Genomic DNA, 12,503 nt, shown 5'->3' on the forward strand with positions numbered 1-12,503 from the left:
ATTTTTTGGTGATCAATGAACTGAGTATAACATTGGTCACGACCAGATTTCAGATTTTCGAAGGAAATAGTTAATCTTGCTCAAATTTTTTGATCATATTATCTTCTTCTTCTACCTTTACCTAGATTTCTTCTTTTTAAATCTTTGATTCTCTTTTTTTTGTGTTTTAAATGTTTTTATTCAAGCCTCTTGAAGACCAAAAAACCGTCAGTCTTCATGTCAATGTGTGTTCTTTAATTTTTTCTTCATGAATGAACTGCGTATAACATTAGTCACTGCCAGATTTCAGTTTTTCGAAGCAAACAGTTGATGTTTCTCAATGTGTTTCATCTTATTCTTCTATCTTTACCCAAATTTTTATTTTGTTTATCTTCTTCTTCTATCTTCATTATCCAAATTTATTTTTGTTAAAGCTTTGATTTTTTTTTGGTTTAAATTTTTTTATTCAAGAGGTGGAATTTTATTTCTTCTTATTCTTATTAACCTCTTAAAAGTTAATTATGATTTTACGAATTATCATTTTATAATTATCATTTTATAATTAATATTTTGTTATATTTTAAATTCTTTTTAACATTTTTTTAATTCGTACTTCATTTTAACTTTTTTATTCCCAAGCGACTGCATTAATTATGAAGCAGTATGTCCAGTAAGTACGGACGCTTCGAACATGTATGACTTATCCTATTCTCTTTATATATATATATATATATATATATATATATATATATATATATATATATATATATATATATATATATATATATATATATATATATATATATATATATATATATATATATATATATATATATATATATATATATATATATATTCCCAACCTGTGTTATGCACTACCAACTACCGAGTGACAAATCTTCTTTTTCTTCTCTTAATTATTATCTTCTCTTACTAATCTTCTTCCTCACCAATCTATTATCGTGCAATGGCATTCATCGCCACCCCACAATCTATACTTTCTGCAAAACTTATTGGCAGATTCCTTACCATGTTTCTAAAGGACCAGGTTTCTTTTTTATTCCTTCACATTTATTTTTTATCTTTATTTTGATTTCCTTATTTTGACCTTGCTAATCTGTGAAGGCTTTTGGATGTCGACCGATTGTTCATAATACGATATGGGAAGGACATCGTTTCATAGTGGATCATTATTGATTATGAAAGTAATGTTCACAATGTTACCTACAACATGGATATTCACAGTCCAATGATTACCGAAGGCTGGAGTGATTTAATATCTTTCTATGCAGATAAGTCTGACAAATTGGTTTTGCAGATAGTTCTTTTTTTTGGGTTAATTATTTTTTTACATGCCTTCTTAATAAGTAATATGACTTCACATTATGTTTCCAGTATTTGAAAAAAGAATTTGCGAGTTATTTTCAAAACAGTGGACTTTCATCTGTTGTTCTACACGGGCCTAGGGGCGAAGTTGAATGTAAATTGATCATAAGACGCCGGTTTGTAAAGTTAGGAGCTGGCTGGAAGAATGTTTGTGCTCTTCATGAACTATTTGCAGAGGATCACAGTGAACTCCTTTTTGAAGTTGAAAGCGAAAAACCAAGCATTCATATCAAAGTTCATTATCCTTTAATTTGGTTTAAAAGTTGAACATTTACTATGTTATTTTTTTTGGAACTTCTTATATATATTTTGCAGTTATGTGTTGTTAAATTTAAACTGAACTTTAATATTTGATTTGGTTATTATTATGTTTATGTATGGGAATGTCTATTTTGTAATTTAAACTTGATATATCAAGTTATGTGTTTTTTCTTTTTGTCGTTATATAGTTATGTTACTGTAATTATTTTAATTTGGAAGTTCTTTGATAAAAATATGAAAATCACATTTTCGAAATAACTCTAAATAAATGATAATTATATTTTGAATTAATCAATTTAATTATCATTTCATCTAAATTCAAAATTAAAACGGCAGACCAAACATTAAATATTATTTATTATTTTTTTAAAAAGAGTTTAACGTAAACATTAATTAATTTTGAGAACATTCGGTGGCCTAGATCATTCAAATTTAACCTAATCATTTAATATTTAATTATTTTTATATAAATATTACATAAAGATTTACTTAAATGATCAAATAAAAATCCAGTATCTGTTAATCTATCAATTTAAATAATATTAGTGTCAATCAATATTCAGAGTCATTAATATTTGCACTGTTCGAAATAATGATTATTAAATCAGTGCTTTATGTATTTAAACTGCTGCTTCATCTTCCACACGTTTTCATTATTGAACTGATTCAGATTCTTGATCACGGTGCAGGTTTTCTTTCATTATGGTGTTCAATTCTCAAGAAAATCATGATTGCAATGTCAAGACTTCTCAACTACTCTCTTTCATATTTTAATCAGCACACTCTTTGATCACCATTACGTCTTTTCACATTTCAAAAGACATTTACTTATCTCATCTACCTCTTATCTTCTCCATTTCTGCATCCTCTTCTCTTCTCTGATCATCATCTATTACAACCTTTAAATTATCTACTAATGAATAATAATTCTGATTCTTGATCATTGTGCAGGTTTTACTTCTCAATAAAATCATCATTCTAATGTCAAGATTTCTCAACTGCTCTCTTTCATTTTTAATCAGAAAACTCTTTGATCACCATTACGTCTTTTTAGATTTCAAAAGACATTCACTTCTCTCATCTGGCTCTTATCTTCTCCGTTTCTACATCATCTTCTTTGATCATCATCTACAACAAGATTTTATCTTCTACATTTTAGAAAGGTATGTATGTTCTTATTCAAGATTTCTTTCACCAACACTCTTTTTATCTTCTCTGTTTCATGATCATCGTTTCTCATCATCATATTCAACATTTCACTTTACACTAAGTCTTTTTTCAACTTCTTCACCATTACAGAAAGGTACGCATGTTCTAATCACCAAATATAAGAATACATTATCATCTACAATCTTCTTCTCCATTTCATTTTTGTTTTAATAGATGACCACTAAACAATGCATACTTGGTCAAAGTTCCATTCTTTCTACAAAGTGGAAGGGTGGATTCTTTTCTATTTTCCTCGAAGAACAGGTTTGTCTAATATTTCACACATTCAAATCTTGACTACCATTCTTATATGATTTTCTTTTATTGTTTTTATGGTCTTCCTGTTTTGAAAAGGATTTTGGGTTCGTGAACCGTTTGCTTTTCATAAGATTACACCATGAACTCGGTCCACGTTGGACTATTTTCGATAACAAGGGTAATGTTCACCATGTTACCTTCAACATGGATATTTATAATCCAAGGATTATTGAAGGGTGGTCTGATCTAAGAAATTTTTATCATTTACAACCACCCAAACTTTGTCATTTAAGGCACACTGGAAATTTGGCTTTTGAAATATACCATTACGAACATTATTCAGAGTCAAATGTTCAAAAATTTTTAAGTCATGTTTGAACAAATGCTCCTCTGACAAGGTCCAAGTTAATTCATTTTGAGTTCAGGCTATCTAAAACAAACTGCAAATCAAGTTTTTTGGTAAGGTTTCATGACCAAACTTGTTGTTTTCTCTTCTATTATTCTCTATTAATACCTTATTTTGATTTCATATTAATTCTTCTTATTTTTTTCTGCAGGATTTGAATTCAGACTTATGTAAATATTTTTGCAATAGTCAATTGTCAGATATTGTGCTTTATGGTCCAAAAGCACAAGTTCAATGCAAGCTGTTGATAAGGGCTAAGTCTGTCAAGATAGGCAGTGGATGGAAAAAATTTTGTCATGTTCATGGACTAGAGGAAAGAGACATAGTTATCTTCGAGGTTGACGGTGAAAACAGAAACCAGGATGTCAATGTTTTGTTTAATATAGATGAATATGATCATTGCGACTGAATAATCGTTTAATGTTCGTATGAATTTTTATTTTATTTGATGATATTATATATATATATATATATATATATATATGTTTAAGTTTGTTCATTTTCAACTATATTATTGCCATTTTAAAAAGTTGTCATTTAATTCAACATTGCTCCATATCTTTTTGCACAATTAAATATCTTTGCCATTTATTTAATGTCAGACACCAAAATGTCTTATCAGTCAGTATTTTAAGATTTTGTAATTTAAAATTTGATTTTTTAACTGTTGATTAAAATGACTTTTAAGATTTTTTTCATATTTTGCGCTATTCAAGACACTTTTTCTATTACTTAATGCCATACTCAACCGTCAAAACTCTCTCATGTGTTTTCAATTTTAATAATTTGTAAACTCTGGTTTTGAAACTGTGTAATGTTATTATTGTTTGTACTTCTCAATATATTTTGTATATATTCGACCAGATTTTTCACTGCTCATAATTAATGCATATCAACACGTCATATAATTATAATAAAATAAAGTATTAAATTTATTCCATCAGATATTTACTTTACTTCTCCATGAAGTTTTTATCAGTATTGAAATTGAAATCTAATATGTTTTGTTGACCCTAATCTTTGTATGTACAAGTTTTCTACCAAATTTCTTAACACTCGCAAGGTACGCACTTCATCTTCCTATGACTTCATCTACATATGAGCCTTAAGTTTGTCAAAAATTTCGAAATCCATGTTATGCATTGTTTGACAAAACAAATTTCGAAACTCGTGTTATTATTCTAATAAATTAAATGAATTGGAGCACATTTGTAGTTTGCTTCTCCAGCAAGTTTGTATCAGTATTGAAATCTTATTTTCTTTTTTGACGTCAAATCGTATGTGCACAAGTTTTCAGCCAGATTACTTATCACTAGCTAAGGTATTGACTTCATCTGTTGTTCATTATTAGGGTTTGTCCTTCTTTTGTTCAATTATGAGATAACATCTTCTCTCGTCAATATGTATTTGCAGATATGCATTGTTTCCCATTAGTGTTACAATTAATGTTTGTCTATGGAATAGATTGACTTGAAATGATGTATATACTTTTAAATAATCTATTACATGCTTTCTATTCAGCATTATTTTTTTGTATTACTTTTGGCGAATTACAGATCTGCACTGGTTCTGACATGAATACCTGATATTTCGAGTTTTCACCAAAACATGTTAGTATGAAATCTGCATTTCTAGATGAAAAGTATATATTTCTATTAACATCATATGCCTATGACTTTTTCAATAGCTTACAAGTCAATGAAATCTGCATTTGTTCTTTATTGATTCTTCTACCATTGAAAATTAATACCCAACAAAGATATGAGCGTTAAGTTTTTCGAGAATTGCCAAATCCATGTTATCTTACAATTTTGTATGCATTGTTTGACCAAAAGAAAAAGCTGAATGTTTAGGCATGTGAAAAAAGGTGTTTTTTCTTTTCCCTATTTTGACTTAATTTGTGAAACCAAAACCACAACATGCATCTAGTTTTAGTTTTGATGTATGATCTCTACAAATACGTGAGACCATTATTATGTTTTTAAGTTCTTTACAAATACATCTATCCACACCTTCCTTTTTTCATTATTGTGTAATTTCCTGTTTTCCTTACACCATGTCTGCTTTGCAAAAACAAACCCAGTCATTACAAGAACTGAACCCAGAGAAAGAAAGCTGAAATATCGTTGCAAGAGTTGTAAGGTTATGGTTTGTTGAAGATTACACAAAAGGAAAATTTCTATTTTCCATGGAGATTGTTCTTCAAGACAAAGAGGTACTATCCAATGCACGTTATTTTCTTACTTTTCCTTATTGTTTTAGTTACAATATCATATTGTTATGTGATATATGGAACTGTTTCTGCAGGGTGTCCTAATTCATGCATCTGTTAGACGCACATTGATATACAAATTCCAATATGAAATCAAAGAGGATAAGGTTTACGCCATTCAATCTTTTAGTGTTTCATGTAATGGTGGTTCTTATAGAACTACAAATCACACCTATAAGATCAACTTCCAAATTGGAACCAAGGTCAATTTGGTCGAATGTAACTTAGTTCCGAAAAGTAGTACTGCATACACCCCTTTTTCAACCATCACTGCTCCTGGTTTTGACACATATTACTTAGTTAGTAAGTATCTTCTTTTCTTTTTCTTCTTCTTTTTGTTTAACTTTTCATTAATGCTTTATTTTGTTATTATTTTATTTTTCTGTAGATGTCATTGGAATGTTTACTAGTGTTGGAACAGAAAGAGAGTTAGAGAAAGGTGGTAAGAAGACCAAGATGAATGTCATCCTTATTGAATCTATGGGTAAGAGAATTGTTCTTCTTTTATATGATGTTTAATATTAGTCTTATCTAACGAATTTTTACATCATTCAATAGTTATCGACTGGAATGTACTTTATTTGGTCAATATGTTGATATGTTAAATGCATTTCTTGCCTCTGGAGAGGATCAATATCTTGTCATTGCTTTACATTATTGCAAAGTGAAGACCTTCCAAGGTAACCAATTTGGTTCATTTATAAAGTTATAGTAATTTTATAAATAATGTTCTATTTTTCTGTAGAATTGTTGTAGTCAAATATGTTCTCATATTTTATAGATAAAGTTTCTATTCAAAACTGTATGAACTGTACGAGGATAATCTTTAACTATGATGGTGAAGATGCTACAAAGTTGAAAAAATTGTAAGTACATTTTACATGCTATTTATTTTGGTTTATATATACATACATATATATATATATATATATATATATATATATATATATATATATATATATATATACATACTAATATATATATATATATATATATATATTTTATTTTTTTTTTCTTTTTTTTGTAGGATGTGGGATAATACTGAATCTCCTTCTCAACCTCTTACCCAACTGTGTCAAGCTTCAAAAGTTAGCTTAAAAGAAGATTTCATTAAGCTGCATCCTAGATGCTCAATTGAAGGTCTTAAAGATTTTAAACAGGTTGAATTATTTACTCTATCTTGCAGTTAAATTGTTTTGGTTGAATATCGTGCATATGCTTTAATTTAATTTTTTTTTGCTCTACCCAGGAAAGTACTTTTGTAGTTAAAGCTACTATTAAACATGTTCTAGATCATGATGATTGGTGGTACATAGCATGTATTTGCAACAAAGCTGTCTATCCTCATTCCAAAATGTTTTTTGTGAAAAATGTAACAAGCATGTCATTAAGGTTACACCTAGGTAATATTATTAATCTTCAAAATTGTGATTTTAAATTTATTTTATACTTAACTTTAATTTAATTTAAATTTAAATAATATACAAATATCAATAAATGAATAATTTTCCTAATATTTATTTTTAGGTACAAACTTAGACTTCGTGTAATTGATGCTACTGATTCTACAACTTTTGTTGTATTTGATCGTGATGCAAGTGCAATGTTGAAGAAAACATGCTCTGATATTCTTGACTTACAAGACAAGGTTAAGTTTCCTATGTAGTGAAACAAATTCTTAATCATTCTATATTGTTGACTTCTTTTCAAATTATTTAAATCATTTATATTTGTACTTATTTTAATAGAACACTGCTTATGGGAACTTGCCTAAAGAGTTTAAAGTCCTCATTGATAAGACCTATATGTTCAAAGTTGAGTGCAAGAATGATTATAATAGCAAATTTGATCAATCATTCAGAGTTAAAAAAGTATGCATGGATGAAAAAGTCATTGAAAGCTTTAGTGATTTTGAAGTTAAGTCTTTGGTAAGATCTGATTTATTTCTTTTAACGTCTTATCATATATATAATTTTAATTTTTCTCTTTTTGTACTTCAATATCTTTGTTATGATCTATACTCTGCAAATGAAGAAGAAAGCAAACTTAAGCAGATTACAAATGAGATCTCATCTGATACCATTGTAGAGGTATGTGAAGATTAGAACTATTAGAACTATACTTTTTTTTCTGTAAAACTTGGTATATTCTTACTTTTTCAAGTTTATTTATAGGATTTGCTGATCAAATTCACTGAAGAATCAAATGATGTGGATACTCTAACTGATGATTTGAACACTATAACATCAAAAAATGTTTCTACAAAGGAGGCGTTGATCAGTAAATCAGTAATTGATGTTGAAATTGATGAGTTAACGTGCAAAGAGTCAGCACATCTGGACAATCTTAGCTTTGACTTGGCTACCCAAGCACGTCTCCGGACAACTAAAAGGCAGAATCGATCTTTGGTTCAAGAAAAAAGAAGATCCCAGTGAAGATGTTGAAGAAGAACATCAAGATTGAAAAGTGATTTGTGTTATTTCAATCTCAAAACTGTACCAGACTTTCTTTGTGTTTTTATTTGGTGATGTTATTTTTTTGGAAAACATTTGCTGCTTTTAACTGCATGTACTGATGACCAATATTTTTTGTTGGCTTTAATTTGTTTTTTTTTCAAAACATTAACTTTAAGTTTCTGTTTATGAACTATATTAGTTATTGCTCAACATTATTTCGTGGTTATTTTTGCAGTGAAAAATTGCTAGCAGAATCAAATTGTATTGATATTATTTTATATTCTCAACATCATAATCATGCTAGCTACATGAATGATGATGCAAATAGTTCACTGAAGAGAAAATCTGAGAACAAGACTGTATTACTTGAATCCATCGAAGAAGACAATGTTCCATTGAAGCTTTTGAAGAGAAATATTAAAAAGAAGAAATTATTGATTTTATAGATAATGTTGCTTTTTATATTTCAAGTAATTTTTTTTGATGGTATTTTGAGATTATAATATGTGTACTAATCTGTCTGTGTGTAATTTGTATTAAACTACTTCTGCTTTTGCTAATGATTTTATGCGTTTATGTTTGTTTAATTATTTTTTATTTCCAATTTAATCTCCGCTGGTTTACCAAAAATTGTTAACATTTATGAAGTTGTGTCAACAAAAGAAACTACCACCTACATCAAGTTTCTACAAATTGTTTATTACTTACACTTATATATTTCAAATATTTGTTAACATGAATTTCTACAAATATAATGAAATATTTTTTATGAACAACGAATTTGCAAAAATGTTTTGAATATCTCATCATTTTCCAAAAAAATTTATATTGGCTAACCAAATAACTGTTGACCTTTTTGAAGTTGTCTCAACAAAATTGGATGCCATTTACAATTTTGACTCATTTTGCTTTGTGTACTCACTTTAACCTTCAAAAAATAGATATGAATATAAATAACTATATATTTATCATTCTGTTAAGTTTATAATTTATTATTTATCATATTTTATGAATTACTTAGATGATGATATAAAAATACAGTATTTGTAATGTATCAATTTAAATAATTTAATTGAATTATATCAATTTAAATAATTATATTGTTACCATAATTTCAATCAAATTCTTAATTAATTTGTTTATATTCTTTTTTATCGTATATTTTTATTGATATTTTTTTAATGACATAATATATGCGTAGGTGTATATGTTATTTGACTACTATAGTTATTAATATATATATATATACTATATATATTATATACCAGAGTTTACGTATATTATATATTATATTATAAGTATAAATATTATATACCAGAGTTTATGTATATTATATATTATATTATACGATTATTAATATAGTTAATATTCTAAAGTAACTATACTCATAATTTTAATTGTTTGTACGTTTTCTAAAAAGATCAATAATGACAATACTGTTGTCAAATTTAATTGCAATTGTTTCGTCTTTTGATGTGCCTTTTTCTGCTATTCATATCCATGTCCAGTCCATCGCAACCATCAGTTGAAACAAATTCTCCATTCTTCCAACCCTCTTTCTACTGTCATTGATCAAGTCCAAGCAAATGGAAAATGACTTCAATGAAGATGAACTTTTTTTTTTCAGAATGACTAGGTACCAGTTCTCTATTATTCACCTTAAGGACGAGGTACGTTTTTTAAAATACTTCTACTGTCTTTATTTCTATCACCGTTTTCATATCAATAACAACTTTCTTCTTTCAACTAATTAATTTTTTTTCTTTTCAAATGTTTATATTTTGAGGTCGTTGGGTTCGTTGATCGTACATTCGCCATTCTTTATGATCATGGTCTTGAGCGCCAGTGGACTTTAACGGATGTTGTAGGTAATAGGCATGTTGTGACTTATAACAAGAATTTAGAGAAACTATTGCTAATTGGAGGACGGTCTGATTTAAGGGACCTTTATGAACTACAAGATGACCACAATATTTATTTTGGATATGTTGGTCATTCTTGCTTCCAAATCACTATTTTTCCCAGTAAATGCAAACCTTTGTCTATTGAACGTTTTTTAAAAAGAGTTGCGTCAGATGAACCCCTTTTCAGACGACTGAAGTTGCATTTTTGCATATTTCTCAATCCATACCAATGTCAGGCTAGCCATCTAGTGAAATTCATTTAAATTTGATATTTATATTTATGTTTTTCTTTATTTATATCTATATTTCATATATTTTATTATTTTGTAGCTTATATTTATTTTATTATTTGATTTAATTTGTTAGGATTTGCCAACTAATTTTGGCAATTATCATCGTCAAGGAAGATTTAAAAACATTATTCTTCATGGACCGCGCAAGATAGTGAAGTGCAAGCTACTGTTGAGAAATCATCCAAAGAAGTCTAACAAAATTGGAAGTGGCTGGAAGGAATTGTGTACTGCTCATGGATTTGATGCAACTACAGACCTGGTGTTTAAAGTTGACGAGATGACAAACAATCAGAATGTCAAAGTGCTGACATATTGTAATTTTTAATTCATAGTTAGTTTTCTTTTCTTTTTTTAATTGCTGAGTAGCAATAGTTTAGTTTTTATATATGCTACTTAGGTAGTTCATGAAGACAAACTTTTTTATATTTGCAGCAATGCTTATGTATAGTTTTATTTTCTATTAATGAAATTAGTTTGAAATTAGGATGGAAGTTTAATTAAAATTTGACAGCTTATTTTGTTAATGGAAATAAAAAATGTATTAATAACACATTTGTTGTATTCAGAGAATGTTTTTTGGTGTGCTTTATAGAATTATTGTATGATTTTTTTGCAAATTTGTTTCATTCATATAGTATCAACAAAGTCATTTCAATTTAACTTTTTGTAATCCAACATTTGAATTCGTCTGCCATTTATGTTGCCGTAGTCTGCAATCATATTTTTCATACTTATGTCTCATATGCATACAAGTATATTGTTTTAAGATGTGTATACAAATAATATGTACTCAGATTGCAAATCACAGAATTCATCAAATTAAAATTTCTTAATGTTTGACCACAGATTTTTTAACTAATTTTCTATTCACCTATTCTCATTGGTGTACTATAGATAGTACTTGCATAAAAAATACATGTGTTGTTGTACCTACAAAAAAAGAAATGTGTTTTTAGCTACAAAAATAAAAAAAAAACTATGAAAGAATTCCTATTTCTATCATTGTTTCTGATATATTAACATTCCACACTGCATGTTCTTTCTATTTTTAATTATTGTCGACTGAAAACAACTTTTTGTACTCTTACAACTGCTTTCTATTACAATTACAAATATTTGTCTTTCCACAATAGTGATTAGAGGTACAATGCAGCAAAAAAGTTTAACAAATACATTCATCAATATAGTAATAAAATAGTATACACTTTTGCAGCCTTAGAGTAAACTATTTGTGAAAAATGCTATATAGAGGAAACCATTACAATAGTTGGATCTTAGTACGTGTTTTGTTTATAACTTTATTTTTTACAATTCTTCTTATATCAATGAATGAAGTTTTTTTGTTTATTCTGTTACATTCAATTCTTTTACAATAATCATATTACAGATGTACAGAACAACATGAACGACCTTCAAAATCTGAATGCAATATTTCAGACAACATATGGTCAATGATATTTGTTTTTGTTGTTCGATAATATGTTGAAGTCTCATTTTAATAAATAATAACATCACATTCATTTCAATGTAGTGCTTGGAAACAATATATCAAGTTCTTGCAGTACTGTATTTCACAATCAAAGCAAATACAACTTAATCACTTCACAATCTCCAGCTTCTACTATAACATACAACCGTACTTTCTGTATATTCCTGCATTCATCCTATTCTTTTATTTACCTATTTTTATTGTATGAACATTTTAAAATTGATATGAAATTGTTTTTTTTAGTGAGTACAATTATTAACAATAACATACAGAGAAATAATGGACGGAATAATTACATTGGCAGTTCAGGTAAGTTGGTTTGATTGATATAAAACATTCTTCATAATGACAATGGTAGTGCATGTAAGTAAACACAACAGTTCCTATTTTAATAATTATTTTCCATAGGTGGCACATCTGAAGTTGTAAATGATTCCTATTTTGTCTCTAAGAATAAGGTAGTCAAATATCTTTTTGAAGTCATACAATCACTTCAAAACAGATTCTGTCTTGATGATGAAACAGCAACAGAACAAAATTGTTTAGACACAAACAATGATTCTTCATCAACAATAACACATGAAGGTAAA

The 12,503-nt window shown here is 27.9% G+C and overlaps 1 protein-coding gene across 1 annotated transcript; it reads left to right on the top strand.

Moving 5' to 3' along the window:
* The first annotated feature begins 5,687 nt into the window (after positions 1 to 5,687).
* LOC146882302 (uncharacterized) lies at positions 5,688 to 8,206 on the top strand. Its single transcript, XM_085667345.1, has 7 exons — positions 5,688 to 5,714; positions 5,807 to 6,074; positions 6,160 to 6,255; positions 6,553 to 6,637; positions 7,299 to 7,419; positions 7,520 to 7,699; positions 7,946 to 8,206. Exons 1-7 carry the CDS (start codon positions 5,688 to 5,690, stop codon positions 8,204 to 8,206), a joined length of 1,038 nt encoding a protein of 345 aa, XP_085523471.1.
* Positions 8,207 to 12,503: the final 4,297 nt, after the last annotated feature.

This window comes from Vigna unguiculata, chromosome 10, assembly GCF_037176805.1.
Source record: "Vigna unguiculata cultivar grain cowpea cultivar isolate G323 ecotype 2 chromosome 10, ASM3717680v1, whole genome shotgun sequence".
Classification (NCBI taxonomy): domain Eukaryota; kingdom Viridiplantae; phylum Streptophyta; class Magnoliopsida; order Fabales; family Fabaceae; genus Vigna; species Vigna unguiculata.